This window comes from Rhinoderma darwinii, chromosome 9 (assembly GCF_050947455.1).
Source record: "Rhinoderma darwinii isolate aRhiDar2 chromosome 9, aRhiDar2.hap1, whole genome shotgun sequence".
Classification (NCBI taxonomy): domain Eukaryota; kingdom Metazoa; phylum Chordata; class Amphibia; order Anura; family Rhinodermatidae; genus Rhinoderma; species Rhinoderma darwinii.
The window spans coordinates 91,004,315-91,030,793 of NC_134695.1; the positions used below are offsets into that span (position 1 = coordinate 91,004,315).

The window sequence follows — 26,479 nt, forward strand, 5'->3', positions numbered from 1 at the left end:
ATATCACTTTAAGCTCAATGTGTTCTGGTTCCCTATCATTAGCTAATATCATGGAACTAATATTATTTAGGATCCTTGCACTTTCTAAATATATTAATTACAGAATTCTATGAGATGTGTAATAGCAGAGGCAACTGGATTACCCTTCATTTTTCTCTGAGAAAAGGGAAGGATCATGTTCTTACATGTTGGATAATCCCAATACCAATCACTGGACTTTGTTATTTTCCATCAGATATGGCTGTAGAATTTGGTTGTTTACGGCCAAAAGAAGAAAAAAAAGAACCGAATATATATATATATATATATATATATATATATATATATATTAGCATTTTAGAGGACTTTGGGATCAAATGATCAATGTGACTCTCAAAACTTTATCTTCTTTCCTCCTTAAATTAGTATTTTTAGTTCTATGGCCTAATATTTAATAACTCGATACAATTATATTTCAAGATCACAAATTTAAGGACATAAAAAACTTATTTTAGGTTTTGCCTGCCACTTAACCTACCCAGCCCAATGGTCTAGATAAACAATGTTTTACCGTGTATCCAGAGGATCTTGCTAATATCATTAATATTATAATAATATAAAAAAATCTATAATTTATTTGCTTAATATTTAATTTTTTTAATCTAAATTTTGGAACATTTCAAATAAGACTTGGCTACTGTACAGTTTGTTTTAAGACACCAAAATACATGTTTTTTTTAAATATATATATAATTGTATGCCTCCGTTAAATATAAGTATTTCTATTTAGGCCACTACAGAAAAACTATTTTGGGCTAATTTACCCACTTGCATCAAAACTGTCTAAGGCCCTGTTCACACTAAGTTTTTTTTGCAATAGGAAAAAAAGCTTTCTCTGCCTCCCATTGATTTCAGAAAGAACATGCCGCTTTTTTTTTTACCGCGATCGGCTAAAAACCGCTATAGAAAAGAAAACCTCTGCCTCCCATTGGAATCAATGGGAGGCAGTTTTGTCCGTTTTTTGCCGCTGATGTGGTTTGCGCGTCAAAGTTAGCATCAATAAAACTCAGTGTGAACTGGGCTAAGAGAAAACTGGGTTTTATTGCCAATAACAGCCAGAGTCCACACTTCAATTTTTTAGTGCCATTCAAAATATGAAAGCTGAACTCTGATTGGTTGCTTTTGACCACAAGGGCTAGTCAATTTTGATACATCAGGCTCTATGTATTTTGCTAGAAGAAAAAAACGATATAACCATACAAAAAAAAAAAAACACAGTAGAAATGCTTATTAAAGTTGCACATTGCTTATTAAAGGCTGCATAATACGATTTTACCTAAAGTTTCCCAAAAAAATTTCTTTGAAAGGTGCAGATTAGGTCGAAATAAGTTAAAAGACAATACTGGAGAATATTGATAAAAAGTATCACAGGAATTTGAAGGAATTTTCCATTGAAACCAATGGTTTTTCTAATGTTGCAAAAATTAGTTCTTCCATTTTCTTGGTGGTCATGGACACCACTGTTTTTACTTGCCCCACAGGACTCTATGAATCTCCTTAATAAAACAACATAGAACATTTGGTGGGATCCTATAATAACCAATCAGGGATCAGCTTGAATTAATCTCACTATTCTAGATGAATAAAAGCTGGCAGGCGATTGGTTGTTACTAGTTACTAGTCATTTTTAAAGCAATCACACTGTCCATCGCAAGTAGAATATTTTATAAAAAAATTGGAGCTTTAATGGTTTCTTTTACAGATCATGAAATGATAAAAAAAATTCACCTCTATTTTTTTTATCTGACACTTAAAAAATTAAATTTCACTTCCTAAAGACTGATAAAAAAAAATCATTTTTTTCTTTTTTCATCTGTGTATATATTTCTAGAGTTATACACTTAGGACTCAAGTGCTTTTCTTTTCACAACTAAGCACAATTTCGGAAGACAAAAAAAATAATAAAAAAAATGTAAGTTAATAAAAGAACGTTCCGAGCACTTCTGTGGTGACAAGAATGATCTAAACACTCTGCAGTTTGTGAAGAAATGAAATTGTATCATTTGCATAGCTGGAAATTTCTAACATGGTGGATTGATTTGGAAATGAAACCTAAGGCAAAGACAGACCTCACACCACAGCGGGTAATAAAGAGCTGAAAGAAAAACGTCAAACATTAGATATTTTTAGATGGAAGACCACCCTGTATAATACCATTGACGATATATGACATCAAAAACACAATAGAGGGCATATTAGAAGGTCAAATGTATGTAGGTGCCGATCGAGAAGGATTGCACTCAACTTTTTGAGTTGTACTTTTTGACAGACAAAATGATATAGCATGAAAAAATTGTGCTTCATTGACTTCAACTATACTTTATTCAGGGCCATTAGAGAACCAGCTGCCAAGAAGGACACTCTGGACATCAAGATTTTTAGAGTCTGGTAGTGCATGTAGCCAAATGACGCCAGGAACTCAAGCTCCAGTATGTCCTCCAACATTGGCAGAAGAAGTAAAGATAGGGCATTGTAGAATGGATTTAAAAACATATTTTGCCCCATGATGCATCGTTACCATCAGCAATTTTTTAGACCCTTTCCTACTGTGTGCAGACCTAAGTTTCATGTGACTATACCACCTGCCAACTGGCGCCAACCGACGCCTGTATAGAGAAAAGAAAGTAACAATAGAAAAGATGAAAATTGACAATTAATCTACCGGAGTGGATAAAAATGTGTCATGGAGATAACAGCCACTAGCTGCTGCAATGTAGAAACTATACGGAAACCGTAAACTCCCAATTTATTTGCAGTTTTTTATTAAGCCTCATAATGGAGAAATATGAAATGCTTCTGGTAATGGCTGGCACTTATTATCAGACATTTTGTGCGATGGCCCAAACCTTCCATTTGACATACAAAAAAGGAAGGCTCAAACCCCTCCATGCCTCTAGTGCATGGGAAGTCAAGAGACAGTCATTTTTATTTTTTTTACCAAACATCAGTTTATGCCCATCCTTAACGTACAGCTAAATCCTCCGTTATGGAACCTCCCATCCTAAAGCCTAACTCCAACAAAAATATAAAAATTCTATTGTTGACCTTAATATCCTACCCCCATGCAACAAAGATTTCCAGGAAACTGGGATATGGGAAGCTGTTTTTGGGGGTCCTCATATTGTAGAACTTGTTTAGCGATCTTTTTTTTCTTGGACCGAAATACAAAAACAGTGGCTCGTGAGGGTCAAATAAATCTAATTGTAACTTCTTGACATTGTGTAATTGTTTTATTTATCAAGGAAAGAAAACAACATTCACACGTGAAGGCAGGGACAATAAACCCACCAAATAGCTCCTCATAGCTCAGCTTCCTGGAGTATGGCATGAAGAGCAACAGTTGTCCTACCCAGGGGTGTAGATAAGGGGGTGGTGCTTGTATCCCGCTTGCTTGATGCCAAGGGGGGCGGGGGGGGCATCAAACCAGTTTGCCTTGGCTATAGTATGCAATACAGAGCTAGGCTAATGTACTGAAGCTTTTACCACAGGTGAAGGAAAGCCTAGCTACGACCCTTTTTGGAGTTAAGCTTTAATTTGTTTCTTGCAGAGACTGTTTCTGATTAAAATAACATAAAGATAATAAAAAGAACAATAAAGAGAAGCCATCACCAGGTACTTTCCCCAGCTTCTACTGAAGAGAGCAGGCATACAGGGCTCTGTGTATACACCATGCCCCTGGAATGGCAGTGGTCTGTCTCGAGTCAGCTATAAAATAATAAATTGCTACAAATATATATATAATTTGAATCCATTATCCCATGAAGCTTTAAGCCCCGCCTTTTCCGCTGGGAACGCCCTAAGAACTTACAGTAACTCCCATTTTAATGCAAATTACCACAAACTCCACCCCTTTTCCAGCACAATTTGTGGCACGGTCCCAGGAAGAAAAAAAAAAACTTTGCAATTATAAGTTCTCCGATAGGGGAAGAAAGGCCGGAGGCACCTATGTAGTAAACTAAAAGCTGAAGTAGATTCAGATGACAGACTCGTTTTAAGCTTTTCCTTATAAAATATTCAATTTGCTGTATTCTATATAAACTGTATATATTATCGTCTATATTATATATATTCATTTAGTAAACAGCGCTTTTTAAACAATTTTTTTTTCAAAGAAACTTTGCATATTCTTATTACACCTTCTATCTCACAAAAGTGCACAGACCACTAAGAAGTAATATTTTATAGACCCTAAAGCACCAAAATGAGCGTTAACATTTCCAAAGCCAGGCCGCATTTTTTTGCAGACATGGATACCCTTGCAGAGAAAAAAAAAAACGCATGACTATGATGCATGAAATGCTTCGATGCAAGTTTCGCAACAATGTGGCGCATATACCTTTAAGAACAGTCCCTTCCGTCATTAATAACTGGTTTGCTGAGTAATTGATACAATCGTCCTCTGCAAAGGAAGGGGTTAATATCCTCTAATTACTTCTGACAGGCTTACAATGTGTTTAAGTGGCAACTTATTACATTTTATTTGCAATGTGGATGTATCCTTAATGTGTTATTTCGCCATCCCAGCTTTGCATTGCTGCCTTCTTGTCAAATACTGATTGGTAATCTTATTAACATGAACCCATTAAGGAATCCTTCGCTGTTTTTCTCTAAAAGTGTTTCGGTTCAATGCACACAACATGCTGCCTCGAAACGCGTCTGGTCTAGGGGGCGGTGGTCTCGGATCTGTATTCAAATTAAGCACACGTACACACAAATCTGACAGACAAACTGTTTTAGGTTCGGTAATCAGTACAACAAAGTAAAAACAAACGGTGTGTATGTGTGTATATATGATCAGTGTGTTCAGCCTTGAGCAGGAAGAGTCCAAACAATGTTCTCATTGTCTTTCCGACAAAAAAATCTTGTAAGCGCTGGTATCTTCAGCAAGGATCCATTAATACGAAGAATGCAGAATCTGAGGCTGTCAAGGACTGGTGCACCATTTTATAGACTAATTGAGGTTGCAAATTAAAGAGTCTGGAGAAGTTGAGGCCTGATCTTGAAGGAACTGTATACTGCAATCTTTAGATAAACATTTTTTACTTTCCCCTCTTCTTGTTTCCATGGCGATGTGATAGCCAGTGTAGAAAGTTCCCGGTGCTCACAGACCTATGTGATACCAAAAAAATAAAATAATGACTTGTTATTAAAGATGAAAAGCCTCGAATGTAAGTGAAAATTTCTTATGTAACAATGTCAATAGAGTCGTTTATCAGCGTCGGGCGCGTGTGAATTGAATCCAGACTGCATTCATGCTAAGCGTTCGTGAGGGGTATGAGGTTACATTCTTGTCATAAGACGAATATCTTTTCAATAGAGAGAAGGTGTGAACCCCTCAATGCCATGCATGATGGAACTCATTCTGTTTCCGAAAAGCTACAATGAAAGTCTAGAGGCGAAAATTAAAAAAATAGTGTTGGCCGTGACAACAAATTATTTCTTTGTGTTCATTTTTAATCTTTACTGGTTCAAATCCAGTTGGGACCCCACTGGTTCAGATCATGGATGTTCTTAGGGGTGTAAAACCCTACTCATCACCGGTCACTACTCAAAGGGGCACCAGTAGACCTCCAGCACTTGCGGTCTCCATCCGACACACGGTGCCCAAACCTATGGAAAGGCATCTACATTCCCTAGTTTATTGGTTAGGCAGTGGTAGTTGGGCACAGTATGATTGCATCATTTGGGCACTCTATAGTACATCATAAAGAAGGGCACCATCTGATCTGATACTGTTTATATTTGTAAATTGATTTCATATTTCTACCACATAAAGCTGGGTATAAGGTTTACAACTTCATAACAGGTCTCTGATCTGGTCATGTAAAGAGTAGTCCCCCCCCCCCATAACAGTATATGTACATATATACAATCAGTATCCAAGTACAAATACAGAATTTTAGGAGATTTGTACAGAGACCATCCCAAAATGCTTTTTCTTCATTGTCCTGATTTTTGGCTAGATTCTTCAATAAAGACCATGGCACAGTTCAACCCTGTCAGTAGGACAGGTATTCTGCTCTGGCTGGGAGATCTTTAGTCTTTTCCACTTCTGTGTAGGGGAAGGAAAGTTCTATAACTGCTGTGGGAATCAAAAGTTGGCACATACTGTTTTCTCCTCTCCCTGTAACATACCCTGAAGAAAGAAGGGCAAGGGTGTAGCTAGATTGAGGGTGGCTTGGGCATTTGGTCTGGTTGCGGAGTGCCAGATGGGGGGTGGCCCTAACAAGCCACTTTGCCTTAGAATTCAGATACAGGACTAGAGCTGGGAATGTAATCTTTGTGCCAGGTGAAGAAGTAGTGCAGAGCGAAAGGTGAAATCCAGCACATTCTCATGTAAAATATAAATCTTTATTCCATTAAGTTAAAAATCTGGGTCGGTAATCCATGTAACGCTCAGGAAAGCCTAGCTACAAGTTTGCTGAGGAGTGTGCCGCTTTTAACCTTTACAGTTTGGGGCGTATTTTGAACAACTCATAGGTATTTGACTGGAGCAGGTCCAGATAGTATGTGAAGGGACAACCTTATTTAAGAACAAAGTAAGTCATGTCTTGACTTTGGAGCTTCTGCGTTGGGTAAAAACCAAAGTCCATGGATTTGGTCTTCCAAGCCTCTACCCTTTGGATAGAGAAATTATTAACGTCCGTCTTCTAATGTGATAGTTATAAGGATATGAAGCACATGATCGACTTCTTACAAGGGTTTGGTTATTTGCATGAGTAAAGGTCCACAGTGACAACAACTCCCATTCATTCATGTATTTATACTGATCAGTAATAAGAAAGCACTTCTCTAAGTGCAATATAGAAATCTGTTCCCAAATGTTTTGACCTTTTTAAATTATAACGAATACTTTATTAAGGATTTAATGCTAATATTCACACGTTCTATTATGGTGTGAAAAGATGTGGATGCAGTCTTACAGGTTGGAAATCTTAATGTGTATATAAATCAATGACACATTTTCTCTTAACACCATGGCTGGTGAATATCATGACTCAAGTGCGCACAGTCAGGGGCCTCTTCTTGAAGCGCATTAGGTAAAAATAAATCCACCATTAAATAAATCCCTTACGTAAAACCTGATAAGCCATTGTGTCAGCTACTGTGGAGATGTGATGAGAGAAAGGGCAAAGTAGTTATTGTTCAAGTAATTCTTTACAACTCGTGCAGCACCAGAGGTGAAGCTAACCAGGGGCTCGGTGGGCAGATTGGACCCACCATGGCGATAGGACATGAGCTAGGATTTGCTGTACTTGCTTTCTTTGGCATGATGTGTCTTAGCGATTTCGGAATGTAAGGTAGTGGTGAAGAGCTGGCATAGCAGTGCTTACGGTAGCAGACTGCTTGAGGTGCTACTTAAACCATGCTGAAGAGGAGGATTGAGACTTGAAGAAGAGAAGAAAACAGTAAGGCAAGAAGAGGATAAAAGAAGAGGACGGAGAAAAAGGAGGAGCAGGGAAAAGAAGAGGAAAGAATAAAAGGAGAAGCAGAGAAAAGAAGAGGAATGAGAAAAAGGAGGAGTGGAGAAAAAAAAAGAGGGAGAAAAATAAAAGAAGAGGAAAAAGGAGGAGCAGAGAAAAGAAGAGGAAGTAGAATGAGGAGCGGAGAAAAGAAGAGGAAGGAGAGGAGGAAGAGCAGAGAAAAGAAGAGGAATGAGAAGAAGAGAGAGAAGAAGGAGGAGCAGAGAAAAGAAGAGGAAGGAGAAGAAGGAGGAGCTGAGAAAAGAAGAGGAAGAAGGAGGAGCAGAGAAAAGTAGAGGAAGTAGAATAAGGAGGAGCGGAGAAAAGAAGAGGAAGGAGAGGAGGAAGAGCAGAGAAAAGAAGAGGAATGAGAAGAGGAGGGAGAAGAAGGAGGAGCGGAGAAAATATGAGGAAGGAGAGGTGGAAGAGGAGAGAAAAGAAGAGGAAAAAGAAGAGGAAGGAGAAGAGGAGGGAGAAGGAGGAGCGGAGAAAAGAAGAGGAAGGAGAAGAAGGAGGAGCTGAGAAAAGAAGAGGAAGAAGAAGTAGGAGCAGAGAAAAGAAGAGGAAGGAGGAGGAGCGGAAAAAAGAAGAGGAAGGAGAAGAAGGAGGAGCAGAGAATATAAGAGGAAGAGAAGAAGGTGGAGCGGAGAAAAGAAGGAAGAGAGAAGGATAAAAGAAGAGAGAAAAAGGAGGAGAGAGAATAGTAACATACTGTACATAGTGAAGATGAAGAAAAAAAGAAGAAATATAGAAGAAGAGAAAAGAAGAAGAGGAGGAAAGAAGAATTAGGATTGGAGAAGAGGAAGAAGAAGAGGAGAAAAACTTATATAGTGGAGACGAAGGGATTGTTTGGTAGTGGAACCCACTGTCAAAGGCCATAACCGAGATATTGTAATGGTTGATGAAGCGGAATGGGGTAGGGTGAGGGTAAATCCTCATATGAAGAAAGGAAGCAAATTAATCCCCCTAAGAACTATGAAGCTGCCAACTCTACAAAGTGATCGCCAAGCTATTGGGTAGCGAATAGTAGAGTTGAGCAAAAACGACACCACAGAAGTTCACAAAACACCAAAGGGGGAATTCCTTGGTCATGTTTCACCACCTCCTCAGGCCCTGCAACAGGCAAAACACAAAGGAAAACTGGGCAAAACTATTACACTAAGAGGGTCCTTCTGACTTATTGTGCACGGGGGTCCATTGGTGTTTGTTTCCTGACCTTGTAGTATACGGAACATCTTAGAAACAATAAACAGTACAACAAAATTACAATTAAAAAATCTGTTAGTTTCCAAAATGCAGAACAATGTATCTCCAATTCCCCGTATCTCCTGCTGCCGGGGAACATAATTAACAGTAATTAATTCAATAAAGCATTTAAAATTAAGGTCATTGTATGACAGCACAATCCTTGTTCAGAACACAACAGCTTCTCTTGGGGACATCTTATTAAATGTAGCGTAACTTGTGTCACTCATGAGAGATGGATGATGGGATTAAAAGGAAAAAAAGAATAATTGGAGTTTTATTTGTCCTTTTTCAGGTAATAATTCACAGATGGAATATGGAGTAGTGGAAACGGACAATGGTCCAGTAGATAGCCTCACATATGTTCTACAACATTTATTTTCTAGCTTCCATGTTTACTGTTGCTCTTTATTGCAGTGATCGATGTTCTTGACCCCAAAACCTAGTACAGTATTGCATCTCATATGGGGCCACTGACCTCTCCGGGGGCCTTACATTACATTTACTCTCCTGCTTCCCCAGTTTGCAGTGGAGAGTTGGGTGCAATTATGTAATCATTTTCCATTATAGTCAATGGGAGATAAGAAAACAACACAGTAAGCATGCTCATCTGTTTCCATATCTATAACGAAGGTTGAATTTGCATGTGTGGCCACCACTCTTTGAACTAGAGGTCATTTACATTAGATTTCTAACGGCCGACCATCTAATGTGTATTAGATATTCGACCAACGTTCGTTCGGCAGATGACGGGGGGAAAAAAACGGGCATCTTGAATTTCAACATTCCCGGTCCTTTTTCCTCAAGGAAGAAGAGCCGTGGTGTCTGGCTTATTGCCCTATCTTCATTGAGATCACATGCACAATGGACCATACCAAGTGTGCATGTGTATGGGGAGATCGGGAGGAACAGCTGTCGGCTGAATGAGCGTTGTGTACACAGGCCCGGGCGAGAGCTTTTCTGCCCTACTACTCTTTGTATTGTACATACTGTACAGTATATAGATGGAAGTGTGTGAATAAGGGGCTACAGGGAGGTCCAATGGTAACGCACCACTACCTCATAGCAGCAGTTTTGTGATAGCCAGGACTGTATTTAGCCCCAGTCCAATCTTGCAACCTGGTACATACATGGTACCAATAAAAGACTGACATTTTGGAACCCGAATCTATAAAAGGACGGCATATTACATCTGTACAAACATCACTCACTGTGGCCATTTACACGAGTCTGAGCGATCAGCTACTTATATAGATTACTATGTGCTCACATAGTATGGTATAATAGTACTTTGGAACAATGACACTTATTTATTGTATTTTTTTCCTTGTTTTTTAGTCATCAACAAGCACATTAAGAGCCAGTGAAGTGTGCTCTACATCATGCATAGATGTGTTAGTACTTGAAAATAATTGCTAAGTGGCAAAGTGCGCAACAAATTTAGGAAAAATATTACTTTCTCTCCAAAGAGTGGTAATTCATGTTTGAGCTATCTGCCTAAAAGCCTTTACTGTAAGATGCTGGCATTGTTGGATTAGTTGCAGAATAATGACTAATGAATTATTATTTTTGACGAAAGAATAAGACTTCTCAACCAGTGGGTAGCAATCTAAGAAAACGTGAAGTTTGCCTTAAAGCAAAGCTATGATTTTGGACTTTTGTAATTTAAATTTCTTACAATGTATAATGTCGAGTAACATGGCTTTTTTTTTTTTTTTGAGTCTTGTATTGATCTTTAGTTGTATCTAATATTCCAGTCACAGAGATGTATCAGATCATAGGAATGATAACAGAAGCAGATGAGTTGTGCAGGGGTGGAGATAGAACACTGTGTAGCCAACAAGATCATAGAAATGACGACAGCAGAACAAGATAAGTTGAGCAGGGGTGGAAATAGAACACTGTGTAACCAATCAGATCATGGGAATGATGACAACACCAGAAGATGAGTTGTTTTCGGGGGCGGAGATAGTACATACCAAAAGAATGACTATAGCAGCAGGAGAGGAGTGAACTGATCTTGTGGGAGGCAGTGACCTGTCCACTCATTTTGTTGAGGACAGTAATGGTTGTAACAGAGTAGTGTCATGATGTGAGGAGAGTAGAAGGTCACAGATAAGTTCAGGAAGGAACAGGATATATTGCAGCAGTAGTGCTGATTTTGTAGGAGGCAGGTACCCAGTTTTGGACCACCAGAGGAAATCTTTTATAAGATCCACCCTCCAGCTATACAGTAAAAAGTGCAAGCCCATTGGGTCTTTTTTTGCACATGAAGCATATCATCAATAATGTTTTGTAGGGTTATCTATGCTGAACCATATGGCCCATGTTGTGGCTGAACCTTGTTCATGTGTCAAGTCCTGGACCTTTAAGGGGATGCCTTTAAGATATTTTATGATGTTTACTTTGTTTACATGCGGGCATGGAGGGCTGCGAGCTCTCTAGTCAGGAGTGACAACGTAGTAGCGTGGCGCCGCATGAGAACAGTGCAAGGCTGGAGCTAAACTCATGGTCAGAGTGTCCAGTGTAATTGGAGTGCATACAGAGACTTTCTGATTCACTGATGTCTTCTAGGACTGGATCTAAGTTGGATACAGTTCTAGAAGACATCAGTCTCAAATACGGCAATCGGGGCACTTGAGATTCCACCCCCAAAAAAATAAAATACCATGCTCACCTCCCATTCCCTGGTCTCCTGTGGTAATGTGTCCCTAGCGGCTTCCTGACATGATGTCGTTTTGGCTCATGTGATGGCTGTAGCTGTCACATGGGAAAAACAACCTCATTTTAGGAGGCCTGCCAGGGACGCGTAGCAGCAGCGGTCACATGGGACAAAACAACGTCATCTCAGGAGGGGAGAGATTAGATGAGTCTACGGCCACGATTTTGTAGATACGTGCGTGGCAAACCCCAAAGATTTGCAATATTGGCACAAAACCTGCAGCCTCTGCTAAAAAGCTGAAAATGAAGAGGAATTTCACCTTTCAGCACGACAACAACCCAAAGCAGAACCTCCAAATCAACAAAATAATGGCTTCACCATAAGAAGATCAAAGTTTTGGAATGGCCAAGCCAGAGCCCAGACCTGAATCCAATTGAAAATCTCTGGGGCGACCTGAAGAGGGCTGTACACAGGAGATGCTCTCGCAATCTGACAGCATTAGAGCACTTTTGCAAGGAAGAGTGGGCAACAATTGCCAAGTCCAAGATGTGCCATGCTGATAGACTTCTACCCAAAAAGACTGAACGCTGTCATAAATTCAAAGGGTAATTCAAGCAAATATTAGTTTGGGGATCTGCAGATTTATGCAATCCCAATATTTTTGTTCTTTATTTTAATTTTTTCACCCTAAAATATTTCCGTTTGTTTTTCAATGGAATTATACAGATTATAGGTGACATTAAAGGTGGAAATCGTTCTGAAATTATTCATCTTGGACTGATTTTGTAACATGACAAAAACCTAGCATTTTAACAGGGGTGTGTAGACTTTTTATATCCACTGTATATGCTACAGTATTGCATATCCCTTGGCAATAAGGAGAAGGGAGGGAAGCGCTAACATGGATTTGCTCTGCGGTCATCTTAGACTGCAGAATTATCTGAACCCAATTCACTTGATAGATCAGAGAGAATAGAGTTACTGTGCATGCTGGAGTATTGCAGTATATTGTCTGGTAATGTATAACCCTATTTACATAATATGTTGTCGAACACAAGTGCTCAGACTGACTGACGGCAACGGCTTTTGAAGAAAGCCTGGCAGGAAGATAAATGTATTTTACCGGAGACTGGAGCGGAATAACTTTGATGGAAAGTACTCGGCTAATGTCTGTGGCATCTCTCCTGTACAGCTATACAGTAAAAATTCAATTTATATTAATGAATCTGCACAAGAGCCACTTACACTCTCACCAGTTGTCTTGTGCTTCTTTTGATGTCAGAACTTCTGAAATTTACTCCACGGTTCAAACATCAAAAGAATACAGATCAGCACTAAAAGGCCTTCAAAAGGCTTCTAAATAAATGCAGGAATCTTGGTTTTCAGCAAAATAAGTAGATCCTCCTGGGTGCCTGGAGACTTGAAGCTCTTATATATACACCATGGATATCTGAATCCTGTAGTTAACTCTATCAAGTCTTCAGAAAAGTCAACCCCCCCGCGTTCTTGCCATGACAGTCACATGCACAGGATTGTCTCATAGGTTAACAATACAGCCTTGAGGTTGACCATTAATGGCAAAGTATAGGCTTGATCCTTTTCCTGCAAGAATACAAAATGATGTTCCTTGAGTTGGAGAATCAGATTGTCCAATATTGAGCACTTTGGAAACCAGAAGTATCCTTCAGCTGGGTATACATGGTGCGGTTCCCAGCCTGGCCTTCAAATACGTTAACTTGGGGTCATATAGGTACCGTAATGTCAGGATAGGGAGACAGACAGGTGAGCCCTAATCTACCCACCACTCAGTCCCTGCCTACTTGCACAGCCCATCCTAGGCGACGGCGTACAACTGGGCGACGGTCCCTACGCTCAATATGTGCACGACAGACAAAAAAGACAAGGGTACACAAAAGCAAAGGGAAGTGGGGCAGTTGTCCACGGCAACACCGTGAGCAACAGAGTAGTGCATGAGCCGAGTCAAACCTGGAGTGTACGTGGTAACAAATGCAGAGCAGGAGAATAGTCAGTCAAGCCAGGGTCAATATGAAGCAGAGGTCAATGGTAACAGCAGGAACAGCAGAGCCAGGAAACAAGAGAATCACAGGCAAAGGACAAGCAGCAAATGAAGGTATAAGTAGACCAAGGACGGGAGCTAGAACCGTCTGGCCAGGCTGCGATAGGCTCTCCCACTCCTCAGCCTACCAGCCTGAGTGGTAGCAGATCGAGTCACTCTAGCAGACCTAGGAACAGATGCAGGCTGATTAACCACGGGCGTCGACACAGAAGCTGTGTCAGGCAAATCCTTTACAGGTACCCCCTCTTCCAACTAACTTTTTATTAGGAACGGGGAAGCATTAATTCATATGGATGAGGGAAAAACCTTGTGTAGTTCTTAGAGCAGCTCTTAGGGGAACATAGACTATGGGTGGCTACAGATTGGCAGGTTATCCATTTGTACACATAATTGTTGTCAGCTAGCCAATATCATCAATCAGCAATGACTGCAATCCATTGGTATCGTGCCTTAGAAGATAAACATGTATAGTCGAACGATAGACATGCAGATAAGATATTGATCAAATTTGATGGGATCCACCAGCAATCTAATGAGTATGAGGACAGGAGAGCCAGACTGAGATATTGAAGGACACAAGGGGTGGATAGGTTGGATTTTAAAGGGGTTGTCCAGTCCCTAAAATTTGCTGGCCTATCCTCAGGATAGGCCATCAATAGCTGATGGGTCGAGGTCCGAATCCCGGGAACCCCGCTGATCAGCTGTTTTGAAAGGGGTGCAGCGCTTATGTGAGTGCTGCTTCCCATTCATTTCTTCTTGCTCACTGTGAATCGTTGACATGGATGAAGCGGCGATTCACAGATATTGCAGCCTTCTTCTCCCATTCACTTCAATGGGAGAAGAAGGCTGCAATACCTGTGAATCGCCCAGGACCCCAACCTATCAGCTAATGATGTACTATCCTGAGGATAGGCCATCAATTTTTAGGGACTGGACAACCCCTTAACATTTATGAGTTTTTGTTCCTCCTGGAGATAAGTGGTACCAGAGGTATCTGACAGCCACTTATTTCCTTTACCCAATTGAACGAATATGCACGGCGGAATTTTTTTGTCGCCTCCAACTTGTGGTGCGTTTGTTCACTATATTTCAGCCTAAGTTCTACTAATCAATGATGAAATTGTTCTATGGATGCTACTAGGAAAAAGTTCCAGTTTAGGGGCGCCTTCATCAGTGTGGTAATTTTTAACGGCCTTACATGGAGGATTCCAGAACGCAGGGCAAACGACACAATCAATTAAAGTGGCCTCTAACCTGTACCTGGAGGCTACATACCCCAGACACATGTAATATTAGAGCTGGTGCACGGAGTATAGGGAGGCAATCCGGGACACTAATTACTCCTATGATTTCCAGGCAAGGAAAAAGAAAAAATGAGGATTCCAGAGTAGCGCTGCTAACATCCAGAAATTGTGTTAAAAGGTCATTTATTAAAGGAGTTCTCCGAGATCTAAGTTTTTTTTCCTGACGCTTTTTTTGCCCATAAATAACCCCCCCCCCTGAATCCCTTTTTTTATTTTTCTTCGTATTTACGATCGTTAAAACGTGTCTGTTGTCCTCTTGCTGTTTGTTTACATCCCTCCGTTTCTTCAGAGCCGTCTTTCGGTCCCACTAGGCATGGATAATACCTTTCATTAGCTTTAAAAGCCAGTGGAAGGGCTGCGCAGAATGGATGATCATTGTACAGAGCATGCGTGGTTCAAATAGAGATTATATGAGACGCACATGCGCAAGCTTGATGCCTCATCGACAGGGACAACCCACTGGGACCACGAACGTCACTGATGACGCGCCGTTCAGGGTGCAGACCAGACGAAGACTTCGATTAGAAGAAATTAAGATCTTTGAAAAGGTACGTATATTACAAAGTTTGTTTAATAGTAGATATTTATTATGTGTCAGTAAATAGTTTTTTTTAAAGTGGAAAACCCCTTAAATAGTTATCGTGATTACACGTTTCAATGCCGGTCGAGCATCTTCCTCAGGCCACTTACAACAGTAAAAAACAGGGTGCAATTAAATACAGAGTTCATTGAAAAAAAACAAAAACCCCAAATCACTTAAAATGGCATCATGTGCGTCAGGAAAAAGACAAAAACCTCTGACTGACCGTTGAGATAACCAATAGAAACAGCAGCTAGAACGACCTGGTCTTAAAAATATAAATATATTAGCAATGCATGGGTAAAAAAAAGCGGTAGTGGCCCTGACAATGTCAGCAGCGCTTCTTTGGAATCACCATTTTTCCTTGCCTGGAAATCATGTGCATATCATAGCGGGGTCAGAATTCACTCACCGGTCGGGGACAGCAGCAGCTGACATCAAACTGTCGACCCGCACAGACCTGAGTCAATTAATTGGATTGTACAACCTAAGGACTTATTCAGACAAGCGTATTATACGTCCGTGTGCTGTCCGTTAAAAAAACGGACAGCACATGGACCCATGCAAATCAATGGGGCTGTTCACACGGCCGTTGTTTTAATGGATTGTGGGAAGGACCTGTGAAAAAATAGGAGGACATGTCCTATTTTCATCCGTTTTCACAGATCCCTCAGTAGACTCAAGTCTATGAGGGATCCGCGAAAACGGGTCCCGTAAGGGTGCGACTCGAACGTGAAAAACTGCAGTTTTCCACATCCGAGTTTACACTCGTTCGTCTGGATCAGTCCTAACAAGATGTGCGCTTATACTTCAGACGCTCCCCCATGTCTCATCCGACTTAATATACCGCACTATGTGGCGCCCTATGTTCCTTTTTCTCCTTCAGATATAACTAATTATTCCGAGGTATTAAACATAATTTTTTTTTAACAGCATATAATAGAAGAGGTTACGTTTTTCTCTAATTAGTGGTTTTCAGTGCTGAAGTTCAGAGGTCACACTAATTTACTAAGCATTACATCATGGAGCCTTGACCCCGAATATTCCCAATACTTGTCCACCCATTTTGCTTATTTAATCCCAATAAAGAAAAAAATCTTATGCCTATTTATTTCTTAATATATCATTTCATCTGTCAGAGGTTCGTTCCCTTTACACGGGCCAATTAATTATCGGGCAAACGAGCGTTCACAGAACGCTTGCTTCCGATAATTGCCCTGTGTAAATAGGGCACCGATCAGCCAATGAATGAGCCAACGCTCGATCATCTGCTGATCATATCATTTTAAAAGCGATCGGAGTAACGAGCGCTCATCCCCATACATAGCGCCTTGTGACAGGAGCAAACGAGCGCCGATCAAAGAGCTGTCTCGTTGATTGGCGCCCGTTTACACGGCTCAGGACGGGCCGTGCAATACCAGCTTTAGGCCTCATGCCCACTTCAGTTATTTTCTTCCGGGTGCGATCTGTTTTTTTAATAGCACACTGACACATTCATTTCAATGGGACATGCACACTTGCGTTGTTTTAACGGAACCGTGTGGTCGTTCCGCTGAAAATAGGACAGTTCCTACTCATGTCCGTTTTTGATGGAACAGTCTCGGCCTTTTCATTCATTTGGTCCGTGTGCGGTCCGTGTTTCACGGATCCAGCATTAGAGGCCGTACGACAGCCAACGGAAGTGTGCGTGAGGCCTAAGACAGAGCTCTAAATCTCCTGCACAGAAATGAGTTCTGCACTTTAGACAATGACTATTTTTTTAAATGGTCCCTAGACCATAAACTGATCACATAGTGTCCTCTTACAGGGATTCCCAGCGATTATCTGAAATCTGTTGGCAATCTGGCAGTGAGTGTTTTATTTCCCTGCAGCACCACCATAGGAGAAAGGAGATATTACACAGTGCTTATTTATATCAATGTGTTGTCTGTGTAACACAGTACAGGACCGGTCCTCCAGAGTGAGAGACGCTCTTTGTAACTACTCTCCACTCTGGCCCAGAGATGATGATCCTGAAAAAAGGACCCCCCCCCCATCTCTATTAAATCATAATTCCCTAATAGGGTGTATGGAAATAGGTTTTCTAAACTGGACAACCCCTTTAAATTATAAAATTCTGGTTGCTGCATGTTTATACATTGAGATCGATAATAACAAAGTATACTCCAAAGCACCCCCTAGTGGTGGCTACAGGCAGCCAGAATTTCTCTCTCAATTCTATGTCTATGCAGGGCAGTTGGAGCTCTGTATCAGAAAAACTTTGCTCCGACAGATATAAAGATATATTAAAAAAATTAATTAGCGCAGAATATATTAAATAGTATTAAAAGGTGGACACTCATTTTAAGTCTATGACCACCCTTGCCTCTGCCACTGATGAGCTAGTTGCTATCTGCCAACATGCTTCCACAGATGGCACCCTCCATGGTGTCACTGAATAGTTTTATTTCCTACCTAGAAATATACAGTATGTGCCTGGTTCCCTGTTCAGGATATTACACTCCGCACACAAACGCAACGTTACTTGTTACCGAACACGTCTGGAGGTTACAAGAAAGACAATACCATATCAAATAATGAAGGGGCTGTAAACGGTTTGTATGCTGATCTTATAGGGTCATGAATACTAATCGCATTGAGACACCAGTCTAATAATCCGTTTTTTAAAGGGATATTGACATATGGGCTGGCGAGGATGGAACATCGCCAATGTCTATGAAATATTTGGACTAAAAGTCCTAAGGTCTGCATTAAAGGAGTTATTAGATTAGATTATTAGAAAAACATGGCTGCTTTCTTCCAAAAACAGCGCCACAGCTTTCCTCAGGTTGTGTGTGGTACTGCAGCTCAGCTCCATTCCTTTTAATAAAGCTGAGCTGCAATACCAGACACGACCTGAGTGTAGGTGTGGCGCTGTTTCTGTCAGAAAGCAGCTATGTTTTCTAATCCAGCGCAACCTCTTTAAGGTTTCTATGTCTCTAAGATTTTTTTCTGCATAACCGGATTATGTAAACCCTAAAGAGGTATAATGACTTAAATTAGTCAGCAAAGACTAAAGAATCTGTGGTGCAACACAAACTGTAGTTCAGTACAGTAAAATGGATTTATAAGATTCATAACTTCTAGTGCGAGTCAGGACAACACATGAAAAATACTATTAGATACTATAACTCCCATCATTTCATTTTATATAAATAACACACAACCATATTATGGAGGAGCTGCCCCTTTAAAGGAAAGCTCCACCCCTTTCAGTGTTCAAGAATTAGATCCATCCTACTAAACATTATCGTAACTTAGACAACACCTTTAAGGATGTAGTGTTGGTTCTGCAGGTTGCATGGCTTTTTCAGCATAGTAACTTAATTCAAACCCATCCCAGAGCAGGGGGCCAAAAATGGACAATCCCTTTAAGAAAATGTTGTAGCCTAATGTTGTACAGTAAAGCTGCGGGGTAATAACAGGTATTGAGACTCACATATTATATTATTAATTTAGGAATACGGATAAATGGAAAGAAATAATTTGTTTTGTGTTACACGGGTCCCATTTTTCTTCATTTTATTCAGTGTCTTAGATTATAAAGCATAATTTTGCCTTAAAGAGAGATTAATTTTTTTTAATGATTATATTATACTTGGGACTAAATGGAAATTATTTCCTTTAATCATCTTGAGTTTCATTGTGACAAATTACATACAGCGGTGTGGGTAGCATAAAAATTACAGCTATGATATGCAAAATTTTTAAATTCTAATTCCTTAATGTAAAGGCTTATTTCAACTAGGTTGGGGAGGGGGTCACATAGTGATCTGAGTAAATATGTTCTATGTTTGTCACGCGGAGGGTGGGCTTGACATAGATCCTGACAGCTATAAGATAGGTCTACATTATTTATCATTATATATATGTACCTAATAAGCCTTAGGATGAAAATATATGATTTAACACTGTGGTGTTACCGGCAAAATTGTGCGGCCATTGGCTACCACATGTGGGCATGATTTTAGCTGCATGCAGTCGCTATAGCGTGAGAACACAACCAATTGAATTCAATCTTATGCCATCCAGTAATAAAACGTATTTGTTAAACATATACATTTTTTTAACGTAAGGGTCTGTAGACGACAGACATCTGATAAATTGCATCCGTCAAAAGTAGGTGTTTTCTATTATATGTTTGTTTAACATTTTGCACCAAACATCTCGAGATACATCAGGTTGACATAAATCAAGGAAGGAACCATCTCCATCTATCTCATATCTCATCTCTATCTCTCTATCTATCCATCTGTCTCATATCCATCCACCTGTCTCATATCCATCCATCTGTCTCCTACCCATCCACCTGTCTTCTACCCATCCACCTGTCTTCTACCCATCCACCTGTCTCCTACCCATCCACTTGTCTCCTACCCATCCATCCGTCTGCTACCCATCCACCTGTCTCCTACCCATCCATCTGTCGCCTACCCATCCATCCCTCTCCTAACCATCCATCTCTCTCCTACCCATCCATCTGTCTCCTACCCATCCATCCGTCTCCTACCCATCCATCTGTCTCCTAACCATCCATCTGTCTCCTACCCATCCATCTGTCTCCTACCCATCCATCTGTCTCCTACCCATCCATCTGTCTCATACCCATCCATCTGTCTCATACCCATCCATCTGTCTCAGACCCATCCATCTGTCTCCTACCCATCCATCTGTCTCCTAACCATCCATCTCTCTCCTACCCATCCATCTGTCTCCTACCCATCCATCTGTCTCCTACCCATCCACCTGTCTCCTACCCATCCACCTGTCTCCTACCCATCCATATGTCTCATACCCATCCATCTGTGTCATACCCATCCACCTGTCTCCTAACCATCCATCTGTCTCCTAACCATCCATCTGTCTCCTACCCATCCATCTGTCTCCTACCCATCCATCTGTCTCCTACCCATCCATCCGTCTCCAACCCATCCATCTGTCTCCTACCCATCCATCTGTCTCCTACCCATCCATCTGTCTCCTACCCATCCATCTGTCTCCTACCCATCCATCTGTCTCCTAACCATCCATCTCTCTCCTACCCATCCATCTGTCTCCTACCCATCCATCTGTCTCCTACCCATCCACCTGTCTCCTACCCATCCATATGTCTCATACCCATCCATCTGTGTCATACCCATCCACCTGTCTCCTAACCATCCATCTGTCTCCTAACCATCCATCTCTCTCCTACCCATCCATCTGTCTCCTACCCATCCATCTGTCTCCTACCCATCCATCTGTCTCCTACCCATCCATCTGTCTCCTACCCATCCATCCGTCTCCAACCCATCCATCTGTCTCCTACCCATCCATCTGTCTCCTACCCATCCATCTGTCTCCTACCCATCCATCTGTCTCCTACCCATCCATCTATCTCCTACCCATCCATCTGTCTCCTACCCATCCATCTGTCTCCTACCCATCCATCTGTCTCATATCCATGTACTCCCCACTAATGAGCTGTAATCTTTTGGAAAACCCAGCAGCAAGTATTTAATTCCCATACAGCGCCACCACAGGGTAAATTAAGAATGACACAGTTTCCATGGAAATTAATGGTCTGTCTGTGTAATACATGAATGTGTTGGGTCCTCTCGAGCAAGAGATGCTCTTTGTGCTGCTTTCCACCCAGGCCAAGGGTCCTAAATAGCCAACCCTATCATTTAACTCACAATTTCCTAATGGGGTATTCAAAAATTTTTTTTCTCAAGACAGACAACCCCTTTAAGACACTACGTTATAAGGAAGAATAAAATCTGAATTGTATTCTTTTCTCCACCAGATATGGTTGTAGCCCAATTATAGAAGTATCCGGAAAGTCTGGCCTATTAATAGTGATCTAGTATTTGAGTTTATTGTGTATTGTGTGTGTCGGAGTCTCCTGCTGTGAAATGAAGCTATATGTAATAATCTTACCTCTTATCAGCGGAGTTAATGCTTGTTAAACAAGTACAGAGTATAATTGTGGTTACATTGCGGAGTGTTTTATTGCGCTTTGCTTTTCCCTATGCAGTCATTATATTTTCCTTGGTTTCAGCCGGTGTTTAGTGGTTTGGATGGGGAGGAATTCATTTGCTCTTTTTTTATATTATTAGATATTTGTTCTTGTTGAATAACCTCCGGAGACAGAGGTGTTTGTTAAAAGGGAAATTAGTGGTGGACGTTTGATGGCTTTTAATTAACAGCTTGTACTCTCATGCGACCGTCGCATATATACTATAAATACTATCGGTGTCATGGATCAGACAGAAAACGGAACCAGTCACCAAGGTAGGATCCCTTTAAAGCGAATGTATTAGCAGAAAATTACATTATTATTTAAATCAGATTTTTATATTACCTTTTTTTTTAATGTGATTTTCCACATAAAAAAAATCTTGCAATATTGCAGTTTTCACACTGGTCACTAGAGCAGTAACAATATACTTCTGATTCATGTTTTCTGCAGCTCCCTTGTCAGCTTTGCTGTATAGACTGGGGCATAATGAGCAGAGTCATCTCATTATCATTAGAGTACAGGGTAATTAATTACATTTCTGTTGTATTGATGGAGGCCTAGATAAGGCAGCATAGTAACACTCTACACAAAGATAAGACTCTGTATGCAGCTCCCTTCCCACTCCCTGGTGCCTGGGGAAGGGGCTGTACTCCATCACTTCTTGGAGACCGTATTAATCTATGACAATTCTCTGACAATTTGCTCCGATCAATTTTAGCTGCCATAAAGCACCCCCCTCTGTCTGTATAGACAATTCAGGAAGGAAGTGTGTATCTCCTATATAACTGCCCAAAGGAAGGTTTTAAAAATAAAATATTGAATAAATAACTGCAACATTGCCCCTTTAAAGTTAATCAGGGAGCTAGGAGAACAACCTGCCCTCAAATTTATAGCCATACAGCAGTAACAAGAAGTCCCATAATGCTATAGCTGATTCATTGACCTTTCCTGTTCCTAAAGGGATTGTCCATATGGAACAAAGCAGCCCCAGCATTCCTCTGGCCATGGTCAGGATGAATCTGCCAGTGTGGGAGCTGCTCTTTATTAGTTGCACTCTGTTCGGGCTCAGATAGGGGGTGCAGAATGGGGGATCCCCTTTTAAGACATCCATGTGCCCTATTAGGACATATGGAAAAGGGTTGTCCAGGAATAACCTCTTTAAGGAATTACACCTAATATCTTGACTACACAAAACCTCTTGGGAACAACCCTTCTACTCTAAGCAAGGTGATTTGAGACATGTTTTTGTTGGAGTTATCATTTATTTAAGGTCAGTATCACATTTCAGTGACCATTGTAACAAGGGCGGGGCTGTGACAACCTCTTGGTTGTTACCATTAAAAACAAAATAAAATTTTCGAACAAATGAAATATGTGAATTCTGATGAAAATGTTCACTGGCTTTCAGGGTACACCAGGAATAAACTATCAAGGTAATGGGAGAATTATGTGTCATGGGTGGAGTTACCCTTTAAGCATGAAAAAAAAAATACACTGTCACTTGTATGTCTTTCCTTACAGGAGAAGGACCTTGAAGGAACTAACATTCGTCCTTTGCTTATCTCTCCTCTCTTGAATAGTCAAAAACATCCTGGAGAATCAGGTCCCTGGTGCCGCACCACGTTGCTGCCCTGTGATTTGCACCTTCGGTAGCTCTCCCGGTGTCCGAGTTCAAATTTGTAAATAAGGTCCACGAGTGCCACTCAAGCGAGTCTCATATTGGAAAATAGATTAAAGCAGACACTGGTCTTTCTAATGGGGAGCAGGACATGGTTCCCGCAGGAAAATACTTTTTAATCTTCTTTTTTTCCGTTTTGAATTGAAATCTGGTTGGCACAGATAAATGAAATGAGCCATCTCCTGTTATTGCCTGTTCTGTTAACCACTTATTTGCTGCTGTACGTTTCAGGTGAGAAATACAACTTTCTAATTTATTTTGTTTATCAATTCTTGTTACCATTTTCAAAATCTCTAATTGCTGCCAATGAATGGGAACATTTTTGTTCACGTACAGAAAATGATTAGAGGTATCTCAAGCCCACCGCTATAGTTTTTCTCTATTTAGGAGAAGAATTAAGAAATATATTTGGTCCAATACACATATAAAAAACTTTTTACATGCAATATCGCAAAGGGGCAGAAACAATACCTGGTACTAAACACAAGAACTGATCGTGTCAAACGTTGAAAAGCATTTTCCCTTCTCTGCTTCCAAATTATTATAGATTCTATTTAGCTGTGTCTGGTGAAGCTGGGTGATGACCCATATGTCTTTCATTAAACTACAACAAGGATTGTCACCTAGCTTTCCTAGAGTCCTGAATGGAAAAACCTTAGTTATGTAGCAATCTGCGAGTAGGGGTAAAAGCGCATAAATAGGCAAATTTGCCATTTAGACGTCTAGAAAAGCTGGGTGACAGCCGTCTACTATATAGGTGGTCACCAAGCACTAAACACTTGCAGGAGTCTGTCACAGAAATGTAGAACTAAACCAAAAACTTACAGAACAGGCTGTAGAGTGTAAACATGAGGACGACGGCCATGCTGATGTGTGGGGCATCTGCTGAACTGCAGTCTATTTTTCCTTTCTTGCAGGAACACACTTGAATCGTGACATCTGCACTATATGACAATGGAGGTTTCCCCGAGTCTGTCACTACCACCGGGAGATTGTAGTTGGCTTTCTTCAAGTTGTGAAGAAGACTGACTTGTGCGTGAGTACCTGGAAAAAAATCACAAGGATTAGGTTAACTAAATAGTAGCCCTAATTATGATAATATTGACCCCTATGTACACAAATATAACTACTATAATTCTGCCCCTATGTACAAGAATATAACTACTATAATACTGCCTCTATATACAAGAATATAACTACTATAATTCTGCCCCTATGTACAAGAATATAACTACTATAATACTGCTCCCTATATACAAGAATATAACTACTATAATACTGCCTCTATATACAAGAATATAATTACTATAATACTGTCTCTATATACAAGAATATAACTACTATAATACTGCCCCCTATATACAAGAATATAACTACTACAATACTGCCCCCTATATACAAGAATATAACGACTATAATACTGCTCCTATGTACAAGAATATAACTACTATAATACTGCCCCCTATATACAAGAATATAACTACTATAATACTGCCCCTATATACAAGAATATAACTACTGTAATACTGCCCCCTATATACAAGAATATAACTACTATAATACTGCCTCTATATACAAGAATATAACTACTATAATACTGCTCCTATATACAAGAAAATAACTACTATAATACTGCCCCCTATATACAAGAATATAACTACTATAATACTGCTCCTATATACAAGAAAATAACTACTATAATACTGCCCCCTATATACAAGAATATAACTACTATAATACTGCCCCTATATACAAGAATATAACTATAATACTGCCCCTATATACAAGAATATAACTACTATAATACTGCCCCTATATACAAGAATATAACTACTATAATACTGCTCCTATATACAAGAATATAACTACTATAATACTGCCCCTATATACACAAGAATATAAGTACTATAATACTGCTTCTATATACAAGAATATAACTACTATAATACTGCCCCCTATATACAAGAATATAAGTACTATAATACTGCCCCCTATATACAAGAATATAAGTACTATAATACTGCCGCTATGCACAGGAATATAACTACTATAATACTGCCCCTATATACAAGAATATAACTACTATAATACTGCTTCTATATACAAGAATATAACTACTATAATACTGCCCCTATATACAAGAATATAAGTACTATAAGGGCGGGTTCACACATGGCGGAATTTCACTTAAATTCCGCTGCGGACACTCCGCAGCGTTAATCCGCAGCGGAGCCGTTTCTCCATTGACTTTCACTTTAATTTAGCAGTGTTCGTTTACACGATGCGTACAATTCCGCTGCGGAGCATAGGCTGCGGAGCGGAATTTGGTGTCCGCAGCATGCTCTGTCTGTTGCGGAGCAGTGGCGGACTGGTTGCGGACTCATGGCGGAATTTCTCCATTGACTTCAATGGAGAGTCAAAATTCCGCAATGAAGTCCGCAGATCTTATGTGTGCTGCGGAGCGTATTGTTTTTACTACCATGACATTTCTTCATTCTGGCTGGACCCATGTATTTCTAGGTCTACAGCCAGACTGAGGAAGTCAATGGGGCTCCCGTAATGACGGGAGCGTTGCTAGGAGACGTCTGTAAATAGTCACTGTCCAGGGTGCTGAAAGAGTTACGCGATCGGCAGTAACTGTTTCTGCACCCGGGACAGTGACTACCGATCTCAATATACATGTATCTGTAAAAAAAAATATAAGTTCATACTTACCGAGAACTCCCTGCGTCTGTCTACAGTCCGGCCTCCCAGGATGACGTTTCAGTGTAAGTGACGGCTGCAGCCAATCACAGGCCAAGCACAGGCTGCAGCGGTCACATGGACTGGAGCGTCATCCAGGGAGGTCGGGCCGGATGCCGAAAGAGGGACGCGTCACCAAGACAACGGGCGGTAAGTATGAATTTCTTTGACTTTCACTAGGGAAAGTGCTGTCCCTTCTCTCTATCCTGCACTGAATAGGGAGAAGAGAAGCACTTTTCCTGCAGTCCGCAGCGGCCAGTCCGCATCAATTTTCTGCACATTTTGTGCAGATCCGCTGCAGAATCTGCAACGCAGATTCTGTGCGGCATTGATGCGGACAGTTGCGGAGGAATTCCGCCATGTGTGGTCATGCCCTAATACTGCCCCCTATATACAAGAATATAACCACTATAATACTTCCCCTATATACAAGAATATAACTACTATAATACTGCCCCTATATACAAGAATATAACTACTATAATACTGCTTCTATATACAAGAATATAACTACTATAATACTGCCCCTATATACAAGAATATAACTACTATAATACTGCCCCTATATACAAGAATATAACTACTATAATACTGCTCCCTATATACAAGAATATAACTACTATAATACTGCCCCTATATACAAGAATAT

At 40.4% G+C, this 26,479-nt stretch overlaps 1 protein-coding gene across 1 annotated transcript in view; it reads right to left on the bottom strand.

The window, feature by feature from the left end:
* Window positions 1–2,460: 2,460 nt before the first annotated feature.
* The window catches only part of CDH13 (cadherin 13), a 475,876-nt gene continuing 451,857 nt past the window's right edge, over window positions 2,461–26,479 (bottom strand). The window contains exons 13-14 of the mRNA XM_075838471.1: window positions 23,914–24,132; window positions 2,461–5,148 (exon numbers count right to left, since the gene is read on the bottom strand). Coding sequence (XP_075694586.1) covers window positions 5,141–5,148; window positions 23,914–24,132 — 227 coding nt within the window. The 3' untranslated portion in view covers window positions 2,461–5,140. The remainder of the gene's footprint in view (window positions 5,149–23,913; window positions 24,133–26,479) is intronic.